This window comes from Rhinopithecus roxellana, chromosome 20, assembly GCF_007565055.1.
Source record: "Rhinopithecus roxellana isolate Shanxi Qingling chromosome 20, ASM756505v1, whole genome shotgun sequence".
Taxonomy (NCBI): domain Eukaryota; kingdom Metazoa; phylum Chordata; class Mammalia; order Primates; family Cercopithecidae; genus Rhinopithecus; species Rhinopithecus roxellana.
Window position 1 is genome coordinate 76,065,357 of NC_044568.1, and position 26,808 is coordinate 76,092,164.

The 26,808-nt window shown below is 50.0% G+C and overlaps 1 protein-coding gene across 3 annotated transcripts; it reads left to right on the top strand.

Moving 5' to 3' along the window:
• Nucleotides 1-26,137, top strand: METTL22 (methyltransferase like 22). Of its 3 annotated transcripts, XM_030925322.1 has the most exons (12): nt 82-136; nt 2,155-2,250; nt 4,264-4,566; nt 7,550-7,930; nt 14,449-14,489; nt 14,577-14,721; nt 18,821-18,892; nt 20,722-20,775; nt 21,711-21,791; nt 22,047-22,149; nt 24,460-24,628; nt 26,023-26,137. In XM_030925322.1, exons 3-12 carry the CDS (start codon nt 4,434-4,436, stop codon nt 26,056-26,058), a joined length of 1,215 nt encoding a protein of 404 aa, XP_030781182.1. In that variant the 5' UTR covers nt 82-136; nt 2,155-2,250; nt 4,264-4,433; the 3' UTR covers nt 26,059-26,137. The 3 variants fall into 3 exon arrangements, with proteins under 3 accessions (XP_010381946.1, XP_030781182.1, XP_030781181.1); XM_010383644.2 differs by lacking the exon at nt 2,155-2,250 and having other exon boundaries at nt 1-136; XM_030925321.1 differs by lacking the exons at nt 82-136; nt 2,155-2,250 and adding an exon at nt 2,282-3,243.
• The last annotated feature ends 671 nt before the right edge of the window (nt 26,138-26,808 follow it).

Here is a 26,808-nt window from a genome sequence, read left to right on the forward strand (position 1 = left end):
GGAGCCACGGTGCGCTGCGGTCAGATGTTTGCACGCGGGGGCGGGGCCGCGCCTGCGCAGACCGCCTGTTATGGCGGCCGCCTAAGTCCCACAGAGAGCAGTGTCGGATGGGACCCCAGTGTGAGCCCCGCGGCGGGTGAGTGACTGGGAGAAGAGGCAGGACAGGGTAGGGAGCAGGGAACCTCCTGGCGCCGAGCCTGACTTTGAAATCCGAGCTCCCACGGATCTGAGGCCCAGATCCCTGAGGTCCGACCCCACTCAGCCTGTTTCCCCTTGTGAACACAGGTGTTGGGGGAAGAAGTCCACGTCCTCACCTGGGCTTCCGTCCTGGGTCCAGGTACCTCTCCTTCGGTTCCAGATTAGGCAGGGAGGGTAGTGCCCGACCTGTGACTGTCTTTTGAGAGGGCAATAATTAACCCACAAGGGTGGCGTTAGGAAGGCGACAAGACAAAGAGGAGGAGGAGCCCCACGGGGGCGTCCCCGGAGCCCCTCACTATGACTCTGCGCACCGTGGCCAGGCAACGTTTTTCCCACCCCAACACAGGCGTTCACACCATACCCTCCGTTATCCAGCTCCTGGCCTAAATTGTTATGGGATCGCGCCAAATTCCTGATTGTTGAGTGAGTTGCACTTATCAGAAAGAAAGAAGAGGGAAGTTATTTCAAGACCGTGATCCCGGCAAACTGCTTATTTGGGACAACTGACTGGGGACCTATAGGAGAGGAAGGCTGGCAGCGTCTCATTCTAGGCAGCGCCTCAGTCTAGTCCCCACAGCCTTAGAAGAGCCAAGAACACGTTAGCTCCTGCTGCAGGGATGAGCCTGCAGCCCTATGGAGAGGTGGCGGGGCGGGTCCCCATCTGCAACCTGTGGTTCCTTTCTCAGCTCTGCCCAGTGAAGAGTGGAACCCCAAATCCATACAGACCCTGTATTCCGGAGGGAGACTTTTCCTGACTAGAGAAACTGTTACATTTTTTACATGTTTTACATTTTCCTGACTAGAGAAACTGTTACATTTTTTACATTTTCCTGACTAGAGAAACTGTTACATTTTTTCCTTTCAGCATTCACTTTAATCATCATTACATTGCTATAATGATAGTACTTACTGTTGTTGCTTATTGAACGTTTACTATATGTCCGTGAGCCTTAAAAGTGATCATTGTCTCATTTACTCCTCACACAGGCCCTGAGGTAGGTTCAGAGGGCCTCCTTATTCCCAGAGAGCTGATTCTAGGGAAAACCACTTAAATGGAGTCTCCTTCACCTGGGACTTACATTGCATTGTGCATTCCTTGGGAAGCCTGGTTGGATTGAATTTAAAAATGGAACATTCAACTATAGATTAAGAATTTGAGTTTCTTTTTTGTCTATACTTAAAATTTAGTGTGTAATTTTTTTTATTTTTTTTTGAGACGGAGTCTCGCTCTGTCGCCCAGGCTGGAGTGCAGTGGCCGGTTCTCAGCTCACTGCAAGCTCTGCCTCCCGCGTTTATGCCATTCTCCTGCGTCAGCCTCCCGAGTAGCTGGGACTACAGGCGTCTGCCACCTCGCCCGGCTAGTTTTTTGTATTTTTTAGTAGAGATGGGGTTTCACCGTGTTAGCCAGGATGGTCTCGATCTCCTGACCTCGTGATCCGCCCATCTCGGCCTCCCAAAGTGCTGGGATTACAGGCTTGAGCCACCGCGCCCGGCCAGTGTGTAATATTATGCTCACTTTTGGAAAAAGCAAAGAATAGTGATTTTTCTGGGATGTAAGTTTTCCAACAAAATTGCACTGTAGGCCTTGTGTGGTGGCTCATGCCTGTAATCCCAGCACTTTGGGAGGCCAAAGTGGATAGATCACCTGAGGTCAGGAGTTCAAGACTAGCCTGGCCAACGTGGCAAAACCCTATCTCTACTAAAAATACAAAAATTAGCTGGGCATGGTGGTGTGTGCCTGTAGTCCCGGTTACTCGGGACGCTGAGGTAGGATCACTTGAGCCCAGGGGGCGGAGGTTGTAGTGAGCTGAGATGGCACCGCTGCACTCTAGCGTGAGCAACAGAGTCAGACTCTGTCTCAGGAAAAAAAAAAAAAAATGCACTGTGGCGAAAAAAGAAATAGCATCCTTTGGTTCCATTTTTTAAAAAATGGCTTTTGATTTTTGATTTTTACAGCAATATTAGAACCAGAAACTATATGTGAAAGTTCTCAGTTTTCCCCCAGGACATCTCTAAGTCCTGAAAGAGCTTGATCTGCCTTTGAAATAAGTGGTAGGTATAAGCTGTATTTTCTCTTCCGGAATCTGGTCTAATTTTGCCAGTCCCATTGATTAACAGTGTTTGCCTGAAGGTCCAGCACTTTCAAAGACACCATGAAATTCTGCATTGATTTGCCAGATTCACAGACTTTCTTCACAACCCACTTGCATTTTGATGGCTTTATAGTGTTGAGTGGGAAAGCTAGCGTGGAGACCAATAAGGAATCATCTTTTTCCTAAAAAATTTTTTGTTGGTACAGCTTTTGCTACCCCACAGCAAGCACTTAAATGTAGGAACTCCGGCAGTGTACTGGGATGGTTAGGACAGCCTGAGTCATGATGACCTCTTTTTGCAGTTGAAGAAACGGGCCCGGCGAGATTTCATGACATGCCTAGGGAACACATGTACCCAGGTAGGAACAGCTTCTGTAGGCAGTCAGGGGTTACAGGCAGGTTTGGGTCAAATACCTGAAACCAACCCCAGGACAAGGAGGTTGCTGGTGTTTTATTAACACCTCCTGTGAGCCCAGGACTCTGCTCAGCACTTTACCCACCCAGTAACACTGCATGAGATTGTGGCCGAAGAAACAGATGCAGAGAGGTGAAGTATTTTCCTGAGATCACTTGGCTAGGAGGTGAGAGACCAGGGATCCCCACCTGGTCTGTCCAATTTGAAAGCCCATCAGACTACTGCTGTTTGATGATACTTTTCCATGAGGTGAAACGTGTTTGGAGGGAGATCCCCCCTGTTTTTGACCACTTTGCCTCAGCCATGGTTTTCCAAGTTTTAGTTATTAATGTATCACCTGCATAATTTTTCTGTATCTGTGTATCACCTGTGTAGTGATTCCCTTAATTACTTTTCCTTTAAATCCACTCACCTTTTTTTTGTTTGTTTGTTTTTGTTTTTGTTTATGAGAGAGGGTCTTGCTCTGTCACCCAAGCTGGACTACAGACTGCAGCGGCACATTCTCGGCTCACTGCAACGCCCGCCTTTTGGACTCAGGTGATCCTCTCACCTCAGCCCCACAAGTAGCTGGGACTACCTGCGTTCGCCACCACACCCGGCTAATTCCATTCACCTTTTTAAATTCAGTAGCAGAGCTTTAGGCCAGGCATGATGGCTCACGCCTGTAACGCCAGCACTTTGGGAAGCTGAGGTGGGAGGATTGCTTGAGTCCAAGGATTTGAGACCAGCCTGGGAAACATAGTGAGACCCTCGTCTCTACAAAAAAAAAATATTTAATGCCAAGCATGGTGGCATAGCTGTCGTCCTAACTACTGGGGAGGTTGAGGCAGGAGGATCGCGTGAACCCAGAAGTTTGAGACTGCAGTGAGCCATGACTGCACACTGTGCTCCAGGCTGGGCAACAGAGCAAGCCCCTGTCTCTAAAAAGAAATGTTTAAAAATAAAACATAGTTTAAAATAGGAAAGCTTTATAACAACAAATGATATGGGGACAGCAGATAACAGCTTCTAGAATTAAAAAGAAAGAGTAAAGGGCCATAACAACTAAATGCAAAGTGTAAATTGTGATTGGATACTAGTTTGGGGATGGGGAAAGCCTCAAAGACCTTTGGGAGACAGGTGGAGGAAATTGACTTTAAATGCTATTAGGGAATTATTAATTAGATTTGTTAATGGTCTTATGGTTATATAGGGAAATGCTCTTAGGGGACAGACATTAAAGAATTTAGGGGCAAAATGTCATGATGTCTGCAGTGTACTCTCAGCTCAAGGAGAAGAAACCAGAGAGGGCAGGCACATGTGGCAAAATGGTGACGATCACTGAATCTAAGCAGTAGTTCTATGGTTATGATATTCCCCTATATCCTTACTGTTTGAAATTTTTTGTAAAAGTTGAAAAAAATAAGAAGGGAAAGGAAACTTTATAAATGGAAATGCATGTCCCTTGCTATAAATAAAAGGTTACTATGAAAATGAATATATGAATGAATAGAAAATGAATATAATGAGTGAAATGAATATAATGAATATAAACGAAATAACACAATTAATTTCCAGCTGGATTCTCTTCCCCGGCCAAGTGTCTGAGACCTTCTCGCAGGGTGATGCAAAACTGCTGGCTACCAGCTTGAGCCTGTCTGCAGTATCTCCTCTGGAACCTGCCATGCTGAGGACCCGTTCTCACCTCTGAGGGGCTCCTGTCCTAGGACTAAGGTGGAGCCTGGGCCATGGTGCAGCTGGCTCCTGCTGCAGCCATGGACGAGGTCACCTTTAGAAGCGACACTGTGCTGTCAGACGTCCACCTCTACACCCCGAACCATAGACACCTCATGGTACGACTGAACAGCGTGGGGCAGCCAGGTAAGGTCCTGGGCCCAGGTGCCCTGCGGATCCTGTTTTGTTTTCTGCTTTCTCATACTCATCTTTTTGGGGAAAACATTGGGAAGACTGGAGTATGTAACTGTGAGACCACTTCTTAAGTGCCTTTTTTTTTTTTATTATGATTTTTTTAAAAACCTTGTACTCTGCAATTTTTGTGTGTGGGGGTTTGTTTTGCTTTGTTTTGTTTGCTTTTTTTGAAAGACAGTCTCACTCTGTCACCCAGTCTGGAGTGTAGTGGCACAGTCATGGCTCATTGCAGCCTCAAACTCCTGGACTCAAGTGATCCTCCTTCCCCTGCCTCTGGAGTAGCTGGGACTACAGGCTCACATCACCACACCTGGCTGATTTTTATTTTGTAGAGATGAAGTCTTGCTATGTTGCCCAGGCTGGTTTTGAACTCCAGGCCTGAAGCAACCCTTCCACCTTAGCCTCTTGAGTCCTTGGGATTACAGGCAAGCTGCTGCCCCCCCACTTTCATTAAGCAAACTCCTGTGCTTTCCTGTGCACCTATGGCATGCCTGGCCCAGGACTTGATGCTGGGAATGCAGACAGCAATGAGCCAAACTTTACTGTCAGCAAGGCCAGGGTCCAGTGGGGAGACAGAGTGCTGGGGCTCCATCTGTCCCCTCTGCTCTTTTTTTTTTTTTGAGACACAATCTCACTCTGTCGCCCAGTGGGGAGTGCAGTGGCGCAACCTCGGCTCACTGCAACCTCCACCTCCTGGGTTCAAGCGACTCTCCTGCCTCAGCCTCCCGAGTAGCTGGGATTACAGGCACCTGCCATCACACCCAGCTAATTTTTGTATTTTTAGTACAGACAGGGTTTCACCATGTTGGTCAGGCTGGTCTCGAACTTATAACCTCAGGTGATTCTCCCACCCCGGCCTCCCAAAGTGCTGGGATGACAGGTATGAGCCACTGCATCCAGCCCTGTCCTCTATTTTTTATCCCCACTCCCTTTGCCCTAGTCCAGCCACCTCCGTTGCTTGCCTGGCTGCCTCTGTCTTCTCCCACTGAGTTCACTGCTGCACACCCTCCCCACTTATCTCTGCAGCAGCCAAGGACATCTTTTGAAAATGCAGATCAAATCACAGCACTTCCTGAGTTAGACCTCCAGTGCCTTTCCATCGCTCTCAGAATAATATCCAGGTTCCTCAACTTGGTCTGTGAGGCCAGCCTGACCCAGCCTCTGCTTGTGTGCCTACCCTTATGTCACTCTCCCTTGCTCTTCTGTAGCCACTGTCAGTTTCTTTCTGTCCCTCAAACACAGGGAGGGGAGGGAAGGAACCGTAAGATACAAAGCCAGGGAGGAGACACTTGCTTTCCCCCCTCCCTGGCTCCTCAAGTATCATCTCCACAGACAGCCCATCCCTGGCCACCATCCCTAACTCCAACTATTAGCTTGTTAAGGTGTGATTATTAATAATTCCCATTGCCCTCCTGCCCTAATTTGGATGGTACATTATACCAGAGGTATACAAACTGCAGCCTGTGAGCCAAATCTGGCCTGCAGCTATTTTTATAAATAGTTTTATGAAGCCACAGCTATGCCCATTCATTTACGTGTTTTTACAGCTGCTTTTGTGCTATAAGGGCAGAGTTGAGGAGTTGCAACAAAGATCACGGGGCCCACAAAGCTTGAAAATAGATACATTTGGGCCGGGCGCGGTGGCTCAAGCCTGTAATCCCAGCACTTTGGGAGGCCGAGACGGGCGGATCACGAGGTCAGGAGATCGAGACCATCCTGGCTAATATGGTGAAACCCTGTCTCTACTTAAAAATACAAAAAACTAGCCGGGTGAGGTGGCGGGCGCCTGTAGTCCCAGCTACTCGGGAGGCTGAGGCAGGAGAATGGCGTGAACCCGGGAGGTGGAGCTTGTAGTGAGCTGAGATCCGGCCACTGCACTCCAGCCTGGGTGGCAGAGCAAGACTCCGTCTCAAAAAAAAAAAAAAAAAAAAAAGAAAAAGAAGAAAGAAAATAGATACATTTTATGAGACAGGGTCTCATTCTGTCACCCAAGCTGGAGTGCAGCGGTGCAGTCTTGACTCACTACAGCCTCGACCTCCCCAGGCTCAGGTGATCCTCCCACGTCAGCCTCCTAAGTAACTGGGACTATAGGCACATGCCACCACACCCAGATAATTTTTTTGTAGAGAAGGGGTTTTACCATGTTGCCCAGGCTGGTCTCAAATTCCTGGGCTCAAGAAATCTGCCTGTCTTGGCTTCCCAAAGTGCTGGAATTACAGGTGTGAGCCACCATGCCCAGCCAAAAAACTTTTTCATCTAACCTATTACAGGAAAAGTTTGCTCACCCCTGCCTTATATGGTTGCCACATCTGTGTCACACAGAATTCAGTTTTACTATATTCCTGGTAATTAACACAGCCTGTAATTATCTTGTTTACTTGCTTAATGTTTGTTCCCCGACTTCACTCCTAAAATGCAAGGCCCTAACATATCAAATTCTGCTTTGTACCCCCAGCACCTAGCAAGGTACTTGGCACATAGTGAGTGTTCAGTGATGAATGGATGGATGATAGAACAGATCCAAAAACTGGTATAAGCCCGGGATGCTGTGGGAGCTTAGAGGAGAGGCCCCTGAGCTCTTTCCTAAAAGTTGTGTGGCCTTGGTCAGCTCACTCCTCTAAGCCTCAGTTTCTGGGTCTGTAAGATGAAGCTGATCATGCTGTCTTCACAGCGATTGTGGAGATTGAATGAGATGATATGAGCCAAGTGGCTCATAGATTCTCAGGAAATGGGGGCTGCTCTTGGTGTTGGCCCCCACGTCCCAGCTGGTGGTGGTCACAGCTGAAGCAAGTGGCCCTTTTCTGCTGGCATTGGTATATCTCTACCTGGCCTTTACAAATCTTTCCTGTTGGTAATCAGATATTCTCAAAGAAGAAGAGGAAGGTAGAAAAGAAAACATCTTGGAATTCTCATTTTGCGTTTTTTTGCCTTTCAGTTTTCCTGTCCCAATTCAAGCTTCTATGGAGCCAAGACTCTTGGACAGATTCAGGGGCCAAGGGTGGCGATCACGGACATGTTCACACCAAGGAGCCTCCTTCTGCCGAGACAGGCAGCACAGGGTCCCCTACAGGAAGTGGCCACAGTAATAAGGGTTTCTCCCTTCAGGCCGGGGCTGACACCACCGGCTGGGAAGTGGCTGAAGCTCAGCTGGATGAGGATGGAGATTTGGACGTGGTGAGAAGACCACGAGCCGCCTCTGATCCCAACCCAGCAGGGCCTCCGAGAGACAAGGTACATCCCATGATTCTAGCGCAGGAAGAAGACGACGTCCTGGGAGAGGAAGCACAAGGCAGCCCCCACGATATCATCAGAATAGGTAAATAGAGGTGTGGTGTGGCCCACCTGTCACCAAGGCAACTCCAGGGTGTCGCTGCTCAGGGCTCAGTATGATCTGAGTGTTGACTCTGCAGGCCCAGGCAGCACAGGTTATGAGAACCAGCTCGGGTGAGACTGGGGAAGCTCTCTACAACCCCAGTCACTCCTACCCAGCTCACACCACCACAGCCTCACCTTGTGCGCTTTCTCCTCTGTACTGTGCCTCCTTCCTAGAGTGCTTGCCCCCAGCCTCTGCTCCCTTAACATGTTCCCCATTGGCATACAGTTTCCAGCTCAGCCACACCTCCTCCAGGAAGCCTCCCTGCTGCCGCCTCCCGCATCTGTGCTGTGCTCTAACCCAGCGTGTTGAGGTTGTGGGACAGGCTTGGCCTGGCTGGGCTGGCAGTAGGGAGCCACGGGAGGTTCTGGAGCTGGAATGTGGCAGAGGGAGAGGGATATAAATGAAAATCAATGGGGCATGGACCAGTCAGATGGACTGGGAGCTGGGAGCTAGAAGCCAGGCAAGAAAGAGGAGGTGATAAAGTGGCGGGAAAAGTGGGACGGGGAGAGGTTTGGACAGATACTCAGAGGTGGGATCAAAGAGGAACTGCTACCCAGGTATTGGGGCAGAGCAGAGGGGTTTGGTGACTCTAGCATTTGAAATCTAGGGACCTGGCACTCTAGAAACACCAGCACCGGTAGGGAACTAGGCCAGGAAGTGATCGGTGCTGGTAAGCACCTATTGTGTTTTGGATATCTTCACTAGTTTCGAGTGGCTTAGTCTGTACAGCCCCGCCTGAGCGGGTGCACGGATGAGGAAGTGACAGGCCTAGTGCCATGCAGCTTGGTGGTGGTGAGCGAGCTTCAAATCCATGCAGTGTCCACACCAGGGCTTTGCCTCCCCCTGGCGCTGCTTACTTGGGGAGCGGATCTGTGATTTGAGGCTGTTCATTGAGATCCAGAGTCCCTGGTGGTGTCTCAGTTCCCAGGGAAAGGCCTCCCCCAGCGCTGGCCTTGGTCAGAGAATGGGGGTCAGTGGGTCACCCTGAAAAACAGACCAAACAGCAGCTCTGTATCTATCTGCTCAGCAAAGGTTACTGAGCGCCTGCACAGTGGTACCAGGCAGCCTCTGTTCTAGACTGTCCCAGAGAGGGCAACATGGAACTCACACCAGAACCCTGCTCCATGTATCCCATGGGTGACCTCTGCCCTCATGGCCTCTGCAGGTAGGGATAAGTATTCCCATTTCACAGAGGAAGAGACTGAGGCTCAGCAAGGTTGAGGAACTTGCCTGGGGTCACACAGCTAGTCAGTGGCAGAGCTGAGACTTGTACCCAGGTCTGTCTGACGCCACAGCCTGTGCCCTCATTCCACACCATTAGGGCAGAGCATTTGAAAGAGGCTTGGAAAGTCCTGCTTCTCAGGGGCACCGATGATGGCTTATTTCCCTCTGAGCGCTCACTGTTATTAGCCTCCCCGAGCTGGGGAGCAAACCTGTCAGTTACTCCACAGTCAATGTTGTGTCTCTAGTGAATGTTCTGGAAATTTACCATCATATGAGCTAAGAACAAAGTCCCTCGAGAAGGGGCCAGCCTATGACCAGCTTCCCCACCTGCCCTGTTCCGGTGACCTCACAGTGAGGCCCCCTTGTCTGTACACCTGGATGTTCACATTTTCAGCTGTCAGTCGCTCCCTGCCTGCCCTGAGGGAGGAGAGTGGAAAGGTAGCTAATGCATGAACCTAGGTGGTAACTCATGATTATTTCAAACTGGCTAGATCACTTTCATCTGCAAAACTCGATCTAATCCTGCAGGGCTGGATTTTGAGCCCAGCTCCATCTTCACAAGCCAGGTGACCAGAGACAAGTGTCTTACCCACTTAGAACCACATGGGGTCAGGGGGACCACTCTCCCTGGATTTTAGTGATACTTTAGGGAAACATGCCCCGTGAGTGCCAGGAGCAGGGCCTGGGCAGAGTGAATGGTAAGCAGACGTCACTCTCCTCACCCTCTTCCTCTGACCCATAAATCAGCCCATTTTCTTCAAGTTAGAGACCCATTTGAGAAACTGGTTTTTCTAAAGAAAAAGAAAAATACGTGTTTTCTTAACTATTCCAAGAGATTGACAAAAACCTTAAAAAGTTTATCCAGGGATCTGCTGGGAATCCACAGACCCTGGATTGTAAGGAAATTATGTTCAATTCCCCCATTGTAGAGAAACAGAGACCCCGAGAGAAGTTGAGAGAGGTGGGGCTAGAATTCAGGCCGTCAGATTCTGAGTCCCGTGCCTTCCTGCTGGAGAACTGGGCGAGTCGCTTAGCCTCTCTGAGCTCAGTTTCCTTGTCTGTACAGCGGGTACAACCTCCTTCAGTTGTGAGGAATTAAGAGAGATGGCACATACAAAGCTCTTAGCATAGTGCCTAGCACGGATTCAGTGTTCCATAAATGTGTGCCCCGTCCTGGGGATTGGCCCAAGCTGGGAGGAGGGAGACTGGCTGATGAAGAGTCTAGGTTCCTGCAGGTCTAGAGACCCAGTTTGCAAATGAGGTAAAGCGTAATTCTAGAATCTGATAAGGACCGGTGAGATTCTAACACTGTCTCATCCCATTGCTAGCCCTAGAGTTTCTCATGGGGATAGTTCCTCAGGCTGGCCTTTTATGTTCTCATGATACCTTTGGAATTATTTAAATATATATAAACTCTGACTTTTCTTTTTTTTTTTTTTTTGAGACGGAGTCTCGCTCTGTCGCCCAGGCTGGAGTGCAGTGGCCGGATCTCAGCTCACTGCAAGCTCCGCCTCCCGGATTTACACCATTCTCCTGCCTCAGCCTCCCGAGTAGCTGGGACTACAGGCGCCCGCCACCTCGCCCGGCTAGTTTTTTGTATTTTTTAGTAGAGACGGGGTTTCACCGTGTAGACCAGGATGGTCTCGATCTCCTGACCTCGTGATCCGCCCGTCTTGGCCTCCCAAAGTGCTGGGATTATAGGCGTGAGCCACCACGCCCGGCCTAAACTCTGACTTTTCGTAGGAGTGGGAGCCACAAGATGGCCCTGGATAGGGAGGTCCCTAAGTCACCTGGGCCTCCACTGCTAGACTGAATCCTCCTTCCTCACCCCTACACAGCCGCCTGGAGTGGACCGGGCCCGGCCCAGGGCAGGCACGCTGGGTATTTGTTGTGATCTCTGACAATCCGATGAGTCATGAAGAAGCGTATTTACCCATTCAAACACTAGCAATAGCCTGAAACAGGGCAGGGGTCAGGTAGACCTCGGAATCTCTGCACTCCAGACTCCAGGATGTCAGACACAAGAAAGGAGAGTGCCCTTGAGGTTGACCACACTTGGCTTCCTGGGGAATTCATTCTGGCTTTTTCCTTCTGGTCCCAGGGAATCACACAGCGTCCACTTCCTCCTTTGATCCATCCCTGAACCTTTCATTCTCTCCCTTGTTAATTTGCCCTGGTGTTTCTCGTGTCATCAGCATCAGCAGAAAGCACATCTTAGGTCAGTTTTTGGTCAGACTCCGAAACGACTTCATTTTAAATCCTCTTTTATTTCTATTTGGCTTTAGGAAAACATGGGTCTCACTTTGTTACCCAGGCTGGTCTCAAACTCCTGGCTTCAGGCGATCTCCCACCTTAGCCTCCCAAAGTATTGGGATTATAGATGTGAGCCACTGTACCCAGCCATCTCGACACATTTTGATCTAATTCGATGTTTTTTTCTCGGACTATGACCTTGGGCTGGTCATGTCCCCTCTCTGGGCTTCAGTGACCTCCACCTGTGCAAGGGCTAGGGGCCTTGACCGCCTCAGTGGTCCTCCGATGTTTGCCGAGCCTGCGCTCTCTCAGAAGCGCTGTCTGGTTAAACCCTGTTACAGCCTTAGAAATGAGGGATGAGGCTACTTGTACATTTTGCAGAAGAGGAAACTGGCTCTGTCTCCAAGAAGTTAAGTGACTCGTCACCCAGCTAGGAGATGACAAAACTGACTTCTCATGCGGGTCTCTGACCTCAGAGTCCTCATTCTCCCTCAAGGGAAGCTGGCCACCCCCTGAGGACAGCTGGGAGGCAGAACGTATGTCCACAAGACCCCTGGGAGGAAGTGACCAATCACGTAGGACCGAGATCGCTCTGGGAGGGTTCCCCTGGCAGCAGGAACCCTTAGGACAGCTGGGGTTAGGGAGCAGACGGCAAGGAGGAAGCTTTCCCAGGCCAAAGGAGGGAGAGGAGAGGAGAGGAGGCTACGAGCCACACGCAGGAGATGGCATGGGTGGGACTGGGGAAGAGGAACTGGGCAGGGGCACTGACACAGAGAGCCTGGGGCGGGGGTGTAGATCACAGACACCCCTTCCCCTCCACGCACAAGCACACAAGCCTTCAGCCTGCCTAGCGAGTCCCTGTGCCTTTCATCCTGGAGGCTCTGCCCCAAGCTTTTAAACCACGTCCCTAGCATGGTTCAGATTCTACATCTCCCTTCCCCAAGCAAGCTGAAGAGCCAGAAAAGGCCGGGCACGGTGGCTCACACCTATGATCCCCCTTCAGGAGGCCAAAGCAGTGGATCCCTTGAGCCCAGGGGTTTGAGACCAGCCATGGCAACATGATGAGACCCTACCTCTACAAAAACTACAAAACGAAAAGAATTTAGCCTGGCATGGAGGCACGCACCCGTAGCCCCAGCTACTCAGGAGGCTTAGGTGGCAGGGTCACTTGAGCCTGGGAGGTGGAGGCTGCAGTAAGCCTTGGCCGTGCTGCCACACTTCAGCCTAGGTGACAGAGCAAGACCCTGTCTCAAAACAAAGAGCCAGAAAACTGCAGACGACCTGACTTGGAACCCTGCATCTGCCACTCACCCCTTCTGTGACCTACACAGCCTGCTAACCTCCTCCAGCCACCTTTTCTTCATCTTTAAGACAACACTCAAACCTGTCGTTGGGCGATTTTGAGGATTAATTGAGAAAGCATCTAGCCCAGTGCCTCATGCAGAGAAGGTGCTTTTTTTTTTGTATTAATTTTACAAACAGTAATGCTGAGCCTCAGTCGGTGTCTTTCTCTGTAAAATACGTGTGAGCCAATCAAGTAGAATCTCAGTGGCCCCAGGGCTGGCTCACAGAATGTACCTGTCTAATGAACGTTGGTTCAGTGAAGGAACTTGGCATCGGGTGGCTCGGCAGGTATATTTCTGTTCCAGTTTCAAACCAGGGGACTACATGTTAGGCCATAGCAATCTGAAGCCCTTCTGAAAGGAACATGTTTTACTAAAAGTGCCTTATAAGCCACTATGTCAAATCTAGCCAAGATGCTGGTGGACGATCCGTTAGTCACTTTATTCAGAGATGAGATTCTAACTGTACATAGGACTGAAATCTTTGGCCAGATTTTCCCAGGAGGAACCCTCAGAGAACAGTGGTCCAGGAGCCCAAGAGGACCCTACACTGTAGGTTTCTCTCCTGGTTTAGGGACAGACAGAGCAATTGGTGATACCCATTACCATCTCACTTAACAATACTTGAGCAAGTTATTTTCCCCCCTTGGGAGCTCTTAGACAAGCAAACTCTTATTTAACAACAAAAAATGTTTTGCTTCATTCCTTTTCTCCTTGATCTTATATTTCCCTTCTCTTCTCCCATCCACCTGAATTTGATCCTATTAGGATATATTATAAATACAAAATTTATTGTATTTTGCACTTGAGAATACTTATACTAACTTATACTTCTTTTCAACTTTTTTAAAAAGGATGTAAATTTAAACTTATTTTGTTAACTTCTAATGTAGAAGTGTATTTCTTTTTTTTTTTTTGAGGCAGAGTCTCGCTCTGTCGCCCGGACTGGAGTGCAGTGGCCAGATCTCAGCTCACTGCAAGCTCCGCCTCCCGGGTTTACACCATTCTCCTGCCTCAGCCTCCCGAGTAGCTACTCGCCCGGCTAGTTTTTGTATTTTTAGTAGAGACGGGGTTTCACCGTGTTAGCCAGGATGGTCTCGATCTCCTGACCTCGTGATCCGCCCGTCTCGGCCTCCCAAAGTGCTGGGATTACAGGCTTGAGCCACCGCGCCCGGCCAAAGTATATTTCTAAGTATAAGAAAAAAAATGAAGTATGTTTCTCAGTATAAGAAAATACTTTTGAATGAGTTGTGATTATTAGTAGTATATAAATAAATATATTATGATTGTAAATTTGCAATTGGTCATTAAAAAAGTAGTGCACTGCATGTGTGTGTGATTAAATTGGGTGAAAACCTAATTGTGACCCTCCCTAGCCTTGGGCTGTAGGGCAGAGATACCCAGTTACATGAAAGAGTGTGAGCCCCATTCTAAAAAGCTCCTGGCCTCTGAGTGGTGCTCAAAAGTCGCCTCTCAACCAGTAGCACAGCCTGTGTTTCTGCTGCTCTCTAGAACCCCTGATTCCAACCTCTGGCGCACATCTGACCATGCTGGTGGTTGCCGCGCAGTCCTGTCTTGTGGTTTTCTGCCCATCCCCATTTCACAGTGGGCATTTCTCTTGGTTTCTGTCCCATCCAGAGCACACCATGGCCACGCCCCTGGAAGATGTTGGCAAGCAGGTGGGTAGGTCCTGTCCGCTTCCCGTTATCCTGATGGTCTCTACAGAGCCTCACGCTGTTTGTTGCTCCTTGTCCTCTTCCCTCCAGGTATGGCGGGGCGCCCTGCTCCTGGCGGACTACATCCTGTTCCGACAGGACCTCTTCCGAGGATGCACGGCGCTGGAGCTCGGGGCCGGCACAGGGCTTGCTAGCATCATCGCAGCCACTGTGGCACAGACCGTTTATTGTACAGGTAATGAGGTGACACCTCAGGCTGCAGGGAAGTAGTTACCTTCACAAAGCATGCACTGAGTGTATAAAAAAAGAGGCAGAGGCCCTGGAAATTGCATGTTAGGTGCTGTTGATTTTGCCATCCTGGTCCCCTGGCCCTCTCCACTCTCCGTTTTTTCTCAATGACATCAGAATGACCCAGCAATACCGACTCCGTGGCAGCAGCATCACCCAATGGCTATCAGGCTAATGGCACCTTCAGGACGTGCCTAGTGCCTCTGCTGGTACTTCTCTCCCCACCCCTGAGAAAGAGCAAATATCTCCAAAAACAGGAGGAATATACCCTTTTAGAAGGCTTTGAAAACAAGTTTATTATTTTGTTCCTGGTTATAGAAGCCTTGCCCATTCTTTGTAGGAGATTTTTAAAACAGCAAATAAAAATTACTCTCATCATTTTACAATCCCTAGATTGAATCAACAATATGCAACTTATGGGGCACCTGCCTTTTGCCACTCATTTCTAGATGCAGAAGGCCCTGCAGTGAGTGGAGCTGACTAGGCGCTGCCCGCAGGGAGCTTATGTTGTAAGAATCTCCTCCAAATGATAGCTGAAATCAAGCTGCAGCAGCACTGTATTCTGCTGAAAATGTTGAAAAACATTTTTTAAGAGCATTTGCTTTTTTAAATTTGTATATATTTAGGGGGTACAAATGCAGATTTCTGTATTACACAGCGATGACATCTGGGCTTTTAGTGGACCCACCACTCAAATAGCGAACATTGTACCCAATAGGGAAGTTTTAATCCCCAACCCCTCCCACCCTGTCACCTTCTGGAGTCCCCAGTGTTTGTGATTCCACTCAGTATGTCCATGTCTACCCATTGTTTAGCTCCCACTCATAAGTGAGAACATTTTTTTTTTTTTTTTTTTTTTTTTTTTTGAGACGGAGTCTCGCTCTGTCGCCCAGACTGGAGTGCAGTGGCCGGATCTCAGCTCACTGCAAGCTCCGCCTCCCGGGTTCACGCCATTCTCCTGCCTCAGCCTCCCGAGTAGCTGGGACTACAGGCGCCCGCCACCTCGCCCGGCTAGTTTTTTGTATTTTTAGTAGAGACGGGGTTTCACCATGTTAGCCAGGATGGTCTTGATCTCCTGACCTCGTGATCCGCCCGTCTCGGCCTCCCAAAGTGCTGGGATTACAGGCTTGAGCCACCGCGCCCGGCCAAGTGAGAACATTTTAAGAGCATTTTTTCATGCCATTAAAAAATTACTATATAGGCCAGGTATGGTGGCTTACGTCTATAATCCCAGCACTTTGGGAGACTGAGGCAGGCAGATGACCTGCGGTCAGGAGTTTGAGAACAGCCAGGCCAACATGGTGAAACCCTGTCTGTACTAAAAATACAAAAATCAACCAGGCGTGGTGGTGGCGGGTGCCTGTAATCCCAGATACTCGGGAGGCTTGAACCTGGGAGGCAGAGGTTGCAATGAGCTGAGATTGCGCCACTGCACTCTAACCTGGGCAACAGAGTGAGACTCCATCTCAAAAACAAACAAAAAAAATTATATATGACTTTTAATGACCAGGTAATATTTCATCTTTTTTATAACCCTTCTCCTGCTGCTGAGTATTTTGCCCATTCCTATGGGGATTTTTGTTTTGTTTTTTTGTATTTGTCAAAGATGTGATGAACATCTTTGTATATTGTCTAATAATCTGTCACTTAGATTCCTAGGAGTGGGCGGTGTTAGTTACATTGCAATGAGCATCTTTGTGTATTGTTGTCTAATAACCTGTCACTGGGTTCCTAGAAGTGGGTAAGACTATTCTTAAACTTTTGGTGAACATTGCCAACGAATTTCTTTTTTAGTATTTAATTTTGAAATAATTTCAGATTCATAAAGGAGTTGTTAAAATAACCCAGCAAGTGCCATGTGCCCTTCCTCCGGCTCCCCAATGGTGATGTCACACACAACCATAGTACAGTGATCAAAACCAGCCAGTGAAGTTAACCAAACTCCTGACGTGCCAGAGTGCTTTCTTTAGAGCTAATATACCAGTTTACAAGAGAGTAGTGATCTCATCAAGTGAGCTTTGTTGTTATATTTTAAATCTTTACTATCTGCTGGACAGAAAGAGGTATCAGCTGATGTGGTTTACACCTCATTGCTTCCTAGTGAACGTTTCCTGGTACACGCTGTTGTTTCTGAGATAGGAAGGAAGAAGCTAGAGATCACCAGTCCCTGAGGCACAGTTTTCAAATATGCTGAGTTAACCACTGGTCAGGAGTCCACAGTGCAGCCACGCTATTGGCTGCTTCTTGACAACGTCATGTAAATTATCAGTGAGCGCTTCTCAGAGTCAAGCCGTCCAAGAGCTTTGCTTTGTGCCTGGTGCCTAATAGCAGGATATAAAGAAGTCTTATCCCTGAGAGAGATTTACCAGCATGGGGAAGAAAGCTTGCATTTAGATGCCACGTTCCAGTTGGAAAAGTCCTTTCAGATGCATCAGTGCCTGGCTATAACTTCACAGTGATGCTGGGCAGAGCCCGGGGTTCCTATCTTTGTTGTCCAAATGGGCAGATTGAGGCTGGCCCAAGGTCACCCACAGCTGCTGACGAGACCCAAGGCCCATGGACCTGCTGGCTCACAGGGCAACGCCCTTGTCACATGGTGGGGTTTCAGATTGTGTTGCATGGAGCAGAGCTCCCAGGAGCTGGCCGAGGGATGCTGGGGAGAACGTACTCAGGGCACCAGGGCTCCTTCCCCACTCACACAGAGCTGCTTCTCTCTTACCTGTCTTATGGGTTAAAAGCTTTTGACAGAAACTATCGTAAAAGTTTAAAAACTGCTGAGCCTGGCCAGGCGTGGTGGCTAATCCCTGTAATCCCAGCACTTTGAGAGGCCGAGGCAGGTGGATCACCTGAGGTCAGGAGTTTGAGACCAGCTTGGCCAACATGGTGAAACCCCCGTCTGTACTAAAAATACAAAAAAAAAAAAAAAAAAACAAACTAGCCAGGCATGGTGGCATGAGCCTATAATCCCAGCTACTTGGGAGGCTGAGGCAGGAGAATTGCTTAAACCCAGGAGGTGGAGGTTGCAGTGAGCCAAGGTTGCACCACAGTACTTCAGCTTGGGCAACAAGTGCGAAACTCTGTTAAAAAAAAAAAAAAGCACACAAAAAAGGCTAAGCCCATCATGTGCTGTCAGGCACATAACAGTATTCTCTTGGCCCAGGAGACAGGGTAGATCCCTCCCTTCTGTGAGCAGGGAGCTCCTCCCGTACGTGGCTCTGTGTGACCCCTGGGGTGCAGACGCCAGTCCCGGCGAGTGTGCAGTTGATGGGGGAGTCCACGCCCACAGGGGACCAAGCAAATGTCATTAACAAGACATCCTGTACTTTCTACACACACTTTCTTCTAATCAGAAATTTATTTTTGGTAAAGCACTACTTCCCCCAGTGAGGATTCACTGTACCACAAGTCAGTTCTTGAAATGATGAGAAATCCCACTTGTCAGAGTAGCAGGAGTCTAGGAGGGAGATCTGGGTGGAGCAAAGCGAATCGCGCTCAAGAGAGTGGACTCAGCCTGTTTGAATCTGTTCTGTGTTCTGACGAATCATAAGAAAACACCCTTCTGACCAGAAAACTGGTCCAGTCAATCTTCCTAGGGTGTCAAAGAACAAGCCTAAATTTGGAGTTAGAAAAATCTGGATTCAAATCCCAACTCTTGCTCTCACTAACTACGTGACGTTGCTCAAGTCACTTAATCCGTGAAATGGGATTCATGATCCCAGCTCCTGGATGGTTATAAACATGAAAAGGATGAACTAAGGAAGTGCGTACGTGGTCCATATGCTCGGGTGATGTTAGGACCTCATACTCCTTCCCTCTGGAACGCACACTGTCTCTCCCCATCAGGATGAGAATCTCTTATTTAGGGAACAAGACAATGAAAAGAGCCTTAAGGTAAGCGTATTTAATTTTGGCAGTAAGACACACAGGAGAAACGTTTCTCTAATTTGTACAGTTGTGCTGCTGATAACAGCTCTCTCTAGGCAAAAACGTGGAGATAGAAGCATCGTAACGGCCGGCGCTTTATGGCTTGCCCTCTGTCCTTCCAGATGTCGGTGCAGATCTCTTGGCCATGTGCCAGCGAAACATTGCCCTCAACAGCCACCTGGCTGCCGCTGGAGGTGAGGCCCAGAGGGTCTTCTGCCAGGGAGGGAGGTTTCTCTGTTTAGCAGGTAGGACAGACACCCAAGACCATGACATTGGGAGGCAGGGCTCTGCCTGTGTCCCTTGCAACAGGTGAGTAAAGGAAGCAGGCGCCTTATGGGCACCACAGAGCTTCAGAGCATTGAGGACGCTCCTTGGGTCACTTCCTCATTTTCAGATCCACCGCCTCATCCTACTCCAGCTCTTTCTCTCCCAGACACTGGCAGCGGCCCCCGAGCTGGTCTCCCCAGCTCCTTAGTTGACCAGTCCAGGCTGTCCTCATGAAACATCCAGAGTGCCCTTTCACAGATGCAAACCTGTCCCCTTCACCTGCTGCTGAAAACCTTCCAGGGGCATCATCACCTGAGGGGTAAAGTCTCAGCTCCTTGAATGGCCAGGCCTCCCTGGCCAGCCCCGGCCTGCTCTCTCTGCCTCCTCCTGACAGTCTCCTTTCCAGCCCTGCATCCAGCATGCCAGGACTCACTCACAGGCCAGTCCCTCTGCCTGGATGGGCCCCACCCCCATCTGCCTGGTCATCTGCTCGCTGCACAGCCTGCAGGGATGAGTATATGTGATGGGTGACACAATTATGTCCTAACGGGGCTGTCTGTCGGTGCAGCCTTTCCTCCTCCGGTGCAGCCCCCCAGGCTTCAGGCCCTTCGGTGGTTTCCTGTTGCTTGTCTCATCTTCTGGGGGATCTGGCCCCTGCCTTTCTGCAGCCCCCACCCCGCCAGCCCAGTCATCCTCATTTTCAAATCACTTTCCCTCGAGTCCTTTGCCCTTGCTCTTCCCTCCGCCTGAGTGCTCTGCCCTCCCTCCTCCCAGCAAGTCCTCATCACGCTCCGGGCTCCAGACCTCCAGATTTGAGGCCAGAGCCCCCAACAGACTCCAGGAACACCTTGCACGATTGCATTTTACCATCTGCTCGTGTGACTAGTTATTGGTGTTTTCCATTCCCTGCCAGAGTACAAGCTCTGTGGGTGCAGGTACCCTGTCTGCATTTGCTCTCCACTGTCACAATATTTGTTGAGTGCTCAGGGTACAGTAGGCAGTCAGCAGAGCTGGGAGGAAAGAGGGAGCTTGCTGGTGGAAGCCCGTCCCTGATAACCGCCATCTGACGTGAGTTCCTCTCTCTCCTCCTGTGCATTTGCCTCATCCTTCTGACATCACTCAGCCACACAGTCTTCATTGTCGGTTAACCTGGCATTCTCCTCTAGGGGGGCTGATCTGCAAGGATGGGGAGCATGACTCTTAAATCTTTATTTTCCCTATGTCTGGCACAGTCCCTGACACATAGCACTCAAAAAATGCTGGAAGAATGGACGGATGAATGGAGGGAAGGGACAGAGGGTGGATGATGGATGAGAAGGAGGGAAGGAGGATAACAAGGATGGGTGGGTGGATGGGTGGGTGGGTAGAAGGATGGATAGATGGGTAGAGGAGAGGATGGATGGATGGGAGAGAGGGAGGGAGGGAAGGAAGATGGGTGGGTGGGTGGATGGATGGATGGATGGATGGATGGATGGATGGATAGAAGGAAGGATGAGAAGATGGATGGGAGAGGGAGGGAAGGAAGATGGGTGGGTGGGTGGATGGGTGGATGGATAGAAGGAAGGGCTGGAAGATGGGCAGGTGGGTGGGTGGATGGATGGATGGCTGGCTGGCTGTAAAGATGGAAGGGCAGGAAGATGGATGGGTGAGAGGAAGGGTGGGCGGGTAGATAGATGGATCTTGGTATATAGTGGAAAAGTTTATCTTCTTTTCCTGATCAGAGTTTGGAAGGTTCTCTTTTTGTTTGTTTTTACAGGTGGTGTAGTTAAGGTCAAAGAACTGGACTGGCTGAAGGACGACCTCTGCACAGGTGTGTGTTTCTCTCAGACGTCCCCCAGAATGATTCAGTGATTCCTTTGTAATACCTCAGTGCCAGGGTACAGTAGCCTTGATGGAGCTGTAGCCCCAGCTACTGCCACTGTCCCACCCACGCATGGCAGGTTCTCTGCATTGGCCAATGAGCATCAGCGGTCATTCTCCAAGCGCCTGCTGCCTGCTGGGCACATGTTCATTTTGTTCTTCAAGTGTTGTGGTTTCCCTGTGTGATAGCATGATAATCCCTGAATTGTGAGTGCAGACTGCCTGTGGGCACAGCTGGTACACAGCAGGGTAGGGGCATGGACCCAAGTCTGCCAGACTCTTGGGCACAGACCATTTCCCAACAAACAGTGGTGCCAGGAAGCCCCCCGGATAGGACAGTTTCCTATATTTCTTACACAGACTACTTCAGACCTGGGTGCTTGCTCCTTCTTTGTGTAAAGATGTCTTTTTGTTCCCATCAGATGGCAAATGGGGAAAGTCATTCCTTGAGTACCGGTCACCTGCCTAGCACTTTGCGCACTATAGGCCTTTCGACCCTCCCCGTAGTCCTGTGAGGAAGTAGTACTGTACCCTTTCTGTGAGTGCGAAACTGAAGCCGTTTTCCTGGGCCACCCAGCAGGCAGATGGGGCAGATCACGTCCTGTACTGGGCCACAGGCCAAGGCGGCGGGTGAGGCTGAAATCCGCCTGCTACTCGCTGGCTAGAGCAGACACTCAGCAGAAAAGGCACCTCTTCCACCGTGACTCTGCACGCGGGCAGCAGTGGGCCTGAAGCAGGGAGTCTGGTCTGCCTGGCGGTGCCCACTGCACCCGGCTACCCCCAGCCCTGTTTCTGCTCCTGAAGTGCCTGTCAGGAAGTCCCAGTGAGAGTTGGTGGCCAGGAGAGAAGGCAGTGGGGACAAAGCATGCTTTTGTTCTTTCTTAGATCCCGAGGTCCCCTTCAGTTGGTCACAAGAGGAAATTTCTGACTTATACGATCACACCACCATCCTGTTTGCAGCCGAAGGTAAGAAAATTTCTCCTTCACCATACATGTGCTTTGTCACAGCATGAAGTCAATTGCAGTATCTCCTCACCTCCCCCTGGAGTTCAGTTTTAGAGGCGACTTTCCGGGACGTGCCAGCACGTCTGCAGTTTTCATTCTGGGAGCTGCTGCTTTTCCGTGGTGATAAGCATTCTCTCTGTGCGGATCGCTCTGAAAAGTCGATTTCTCTAATATTTGCATGTTTTCCCCTAAGGCCAGCCTTTTTGCTTCCCACAGTGTTTTACGACGACGACTTGACGGATGCTGTGTTTAAAACCCTCTCCCGACTCGCCCACAGATTGAAAAATGCCTGCACGGCCATTCTGTCAGTGGAGAAGAGGTGAGCTTTGCACCTGGGGACCATGCTGGCGTCCCGAGTGTGGGCAGAACTCTCACCTCCTAATTGTGTCCTTGTCAGTGGCATTATGACTGTTACTCGGTGCCACTTATTGAGCACCTACTGGATGCCAGGCCTGTGCTCATCCGTTGTGTACGTTACTGCACTGAGTCCGCATGCGAGTTCCATGTGCAGGCGCTGCGGTCCCACCTTACCGATGAAGAGGGGAAGGCTGGGAAATAGCAGGGGCCTTGCCCAGGGCACAGCTAGCTAGAGATAGACAAGGACTTGAATGTCCACTGTACTGGAGCCTTAAAGCTTGTCCAGCACACACTGTTGAGAGCTTCTCTTCCTGAATGTTCTCTCTGTGGTGCGGTCTGTCTCTTCAGTTCCACCAGGTCTCTTTCTCTTGCTGAATCGGACAGCTCGTCACCCAACAGCCTCTCCCAGACATCTCCACTTGAATATCCTAAAATGTTAGGTTCCACGTATTGAGTGCCCACCTTGTGATAGCTACACACATTCTCCTGCAATACTTAACAATATGCCACAGTTTTCTGAAGATTGTTTGGAATCCACAGCAAAAGCTATCAAACTGAACAGACTTCCTCACCCTGCAATTCAGCATCTGGAAATACATGCTCATGGTTGTGTACAAAGCTCTATGTACCTGCACATTGACTGCAGCGTTGCTGATACCATTAATCTTGAGGCTTGCTTTGAGGCACACACTGAGCAGTAGCAGTGTACAGACCTCATTTGGATCTTGGTTTCATCAACTGTAAAGGAAAAACATCAGGACAGTTGAGAAAAGTTGAATACTGAATATTTGACGTTAAAGGGTGATTGTTAAACTTTAATTGAAAAGGCCTCCATCTTTTTGAGACACACACTGACATTTTCAACTTCACAGAGGAGGTTGGGGGCCCCAGGAAGAGCCAAGGTGGCAGACTGGCTGAAAGTGGACAGTGGCTGAAGCTGGTAATGGGTTCATTAGACTGTTTTGTTTTGTTTTTTGAGGCGGAGTCTCGCCCTGTGGCCTAGGCTAGAGTGCGGTGGTGCAATCTCGGCTCAGCACAAGCTCCGCCTCCCAGGTTCAAGCAATTCTCCTGTCTCAGCCTCTCAAGTAGCTGGGATTACAGGTGCCCACCACCACACCTGGCTAATTTTTGTATTTTTAGTACAAACAGGGTTTCACCATGTTGGCCAGGCTGGTCTCAAACCCCTGACCTCATGATCTGCCCACCTCAGCCTCCCAAAGTGCTGGGATTACAGGCAGGAGCTACCATGCCCAGCATAGACTGTTCTTACTCCTTTTGCGTGTCTGGAATTTTTCTTAATAAAAAAATTTGGGGCCGCTCAAGCCTGTAGTCCCAGCACTTTGGGAGGCCGAGACGGGTGGATCACAAGGTCAGGAGATCGAGACCATCCTGGCTTAACACGGTGAAACCCTGTCTCTACTAAAAAATACAAAAAAAAAAAAAAAAACTAGCCGGGCGAGGTGGCAGGTGCATGTAGTCTCAGCTACTCAGGAGGCTGAGGCAGGAGAATGGCGTGAACCCGGGAGGCGGAGCTTGCAGTGAGCTGAGATCCGGCCACTGCACTCCAGCCTGGGTGACAGAGCGAGACTCTGTCTCAAAAAAATAAAAAAAATGTGGAAAGAAAAGGGAAAAAGGCAAAGAGCTTGAATTTCAGGTGAAACCATCTTGTAGACTGAGTTTTTGAAAGGCAAGTGGCAGGGCTGGGACACCTGTTTCTGAAGGCGCTCACTCTCTGAAATCTCTCAGACCCCAGCTTCCCAGCAGTTTTCTCTCTGTCCTCTGCGCTCTCAGAGTCCTCTGCACCACCCCCTGCCACTGCCTTTTGTTCATTCACAGATACTTATGCGCTGCTCCAGCCACCAGAGTCTGTGCTGGGTGCAGGTCCCTCCAGGCACCAGAGTCTGTGCTGGGTGCGGGCAGGACCTGCAGGGCCGTCCTCGAGTGTTGATCTGCATGTGCCTCTTACACCAGCCCTAGCTTCTCAGAGGCAGGGACTGTCTTGATCTTTCCAGCGGTGTCATTGTGGGCACGTGACTTCAGCTTTCTGAGCCTCAGTTTCCACATCTGTAAAGTGCTAGCCGTTTCCACCCCCCAGGCTATCGTGCAGATGTAGGAAGGAATTGCGCTCAAACACTCAGCATGAGACGGGTGCTCCATAAAAGCCATTCAGGGGATATGAGATCAGTGAGGGGCAGGAAAGCAAGATGGGCGGAAACAGCAAAACCCTTCCCAGTGATGATGGCCATGTGTGTGTCGGCTGGCTGGTTTGCAGGCTCAACTTCACACTGAGACACTTGGACGTCACATGTGAAGCCTACGATCACTTCCGCTCCTGCCTGCGTGCGCTGGAGCAGCTCGCAGATGGCAAGCTGCGCTTCGTGGTGGAGCCCGTGGAGGCCTCCTTCCCGCAGCTCCTGGTTTACGAGCGCATCCAGCAGCTGGTAGGTCCAGGCCCCGAAGCGGGCCGTTGGTTGCTTTATTGTGAAGTGGGTGACTCCGGGGCAAAGAAATGATGAAGCAAGCCCTCCAGGCACAGGCTGCACCCTAGGTCCTGCAGGGGTGAAGCCTGCGTGCCGGATACCATCTGTAGTGGAACCTGTTGGGGGAGCTACATCATGGGGGAACCTGTTGGGGGAGTGGCCACCATGTCTGGAGAAGGGCCTTCGGGCGAACCTTATCTTTTACTTTAGAGCACATTTTTCCCCCGTGGACAGTTCAGACTCCAAAGGAGGCAAGACTGAGGCAGAGGTTGTTTGGGGAACAGGAAGTCAGTGGAGGGAAGTTTGTGGGTAGCAGACGTTGGTGCAGGGGCCCCGCTGTGGTGGCCGCTGGTCATGTCTTCACTGTGGAAGTGCACCGGCTTCTCGGACTGAACAGGCTTTTCTGTTAACTGGAGTCCAAAGATTGAGAATTAACTTCTTTTGTTTTGTTTGCGTTTTGGCTGTGGCCTCCCTTTCTCTGTGTCTTCGCAGACCCGGGCCTAGTTCTAAGGAATAAGGGAGGAAGAGGGAGTCATGAGGAGCTGTCACCCTTGCGCTTTCTCTCGTGTCCTGAGCAAGGGCAGCATGGAATTCGTGTGATTTTGTGTGCGAGGAGGATCTTGTATTTATTCCTCTGCCACTTCTGGGCAGCATTAAGAGTAGCGTCACATGACCAAGGACACGCACTTCTTACAAATCAGGAGACCCAGTACATGATGCCTAAGACGTCCCAAAAAGGCCAAGTGTGGTGGCTCCCACCTGTAATTCCAGCACTCTGAGAGGCCAAGGTCAGAGGGTTGCTTGAGGCTAAGAGTTCGAGACCAGCGTGAGCAACATAGACCTGATCGCTACAAAAATTAAAAAAAAAAAAAAATTAGCCACGCATGGTGGTGCACACCTGTGGTCCCAGCTCCTCTGGAGGCTGAGGTGGGAGGATTGCTTGAGCCCAGAAGTTCAAGGCTGCAGCGAGCTGTGATGGTGCCACTGCACTCCAGCCTGGGCAACAGCGTGAGATCCTGTCTCTAAAATAAAACTGTATATAAAGCTCTTCCCAAAAATGGAGAGATTGTGGCAACTCACTGCTATTCTGGTCTCTTCTGATTGTGTGACATCCTCTGATGCCCCTTCCGTTAATGCTGGGACTTCATCCATCCAGCCTCTCTGCCACAGTATAAAACAGAACAAGCCAGAGCAACAAAGAAAGGAGGAAGCCGCCCGCCCGCTCCTGCCCCGGGCTGAGCGTGCTCCATCGCTGGCGTGTTGTTTCACTCCTCTGCTTGGCGAATCACTTTCCTTCATGAAATTGTGATGCTCTTGTATGCGCACTTCAGAAACCTTTTCTCTGTTTGCTGCAGGAGCTCTGGAAGATCATCGCAGAACCGGTAACATGACCCATCGCCTCCACAGGGCGCGGCGCCTCGACTGTTCTTAGAGTATATTTCTAATAAAATCAGAAGCTCACCAAAGCAACGTGCTCGAGATTTTGTCATTTTAAAAGTATGGTTGCATGTACCTTAGACGACCCAAGATGGTTTTCTGGGGTCTGTCCCTGCCTCCCAGTTGCAGCCAGAGAAGGTTGTTGGTGTGGGCTGGGGGCCACTTTAGTGACCTGTTTCTCATGGTTGTGATGTGTGCTCCAGGGTCAAGGGAAGTCACGTTCCTTCTCAGCTCAGTTCCACCCAGGTCAGTCATTTCAGCTGTGCGCTTCACTTGGGGTTGTGGCCCTGGCTGTGAGGTGGATTTTTGTACTGCCCTGTGTCAGTGTTCACAGATGGGTTGACTCCCATTGCCACTATTGCCATCGTATCTCCGCTCGGCACAAAAGCCTCATTTCCTTGCAGGGTTGGGTATGCTCCACCCCGTCCCTCTGGCGAGGGCCCCCTAAGAAGGAAGGGGCAGGAGCTGGCGCCAGGAATGGCCTGGCAATGGCCTTTGTATTTAATTTTAACTCTTTCTCACCCAAATCAGGTACGTTTGGAATAAACCTAAGAGCCACTCTTTGGGGTCACATGCAGCCGACTGGGGTTTGTGCAGTGATCTTCCTCGGACGTGTTCCCTTCAGCCTGGGCTCATTTTCCCTCCACCCCTTGGTCTCCATCTTATCACGTGTGCTCGTGTCTGTCTGGTTTTTTTTATCTTCT

What these genes read in the sequence shown, in the direction of transcription:
- METTL22 (XM_010383644.2), top strand. Translation starts at nt 4,434, where the DNA reads ATGGTGCAGCTGGCTCCTGCTGCAGCCATGGACGAGGTCACCTTTAGA. An exon ending in GAACAGCGTGGGGCAGCCAG is followed by an intron (nt 4,567 to 7,549) that starts GTAAGGTCCTGG and finishes TTTGCCTTTCAG; the next exon opens with TTTTCCTGTCCCAATTCAAG. An exon ending in TGGAAGATGTTGGCAAGCAG is followed by an intron (nt 14,490 to 14,576) that starts GTGGGTAGGTCC and finishes TCTTCCCTCCAG; the next exon opens with GTATGGCGGGGCGCCCTGCT.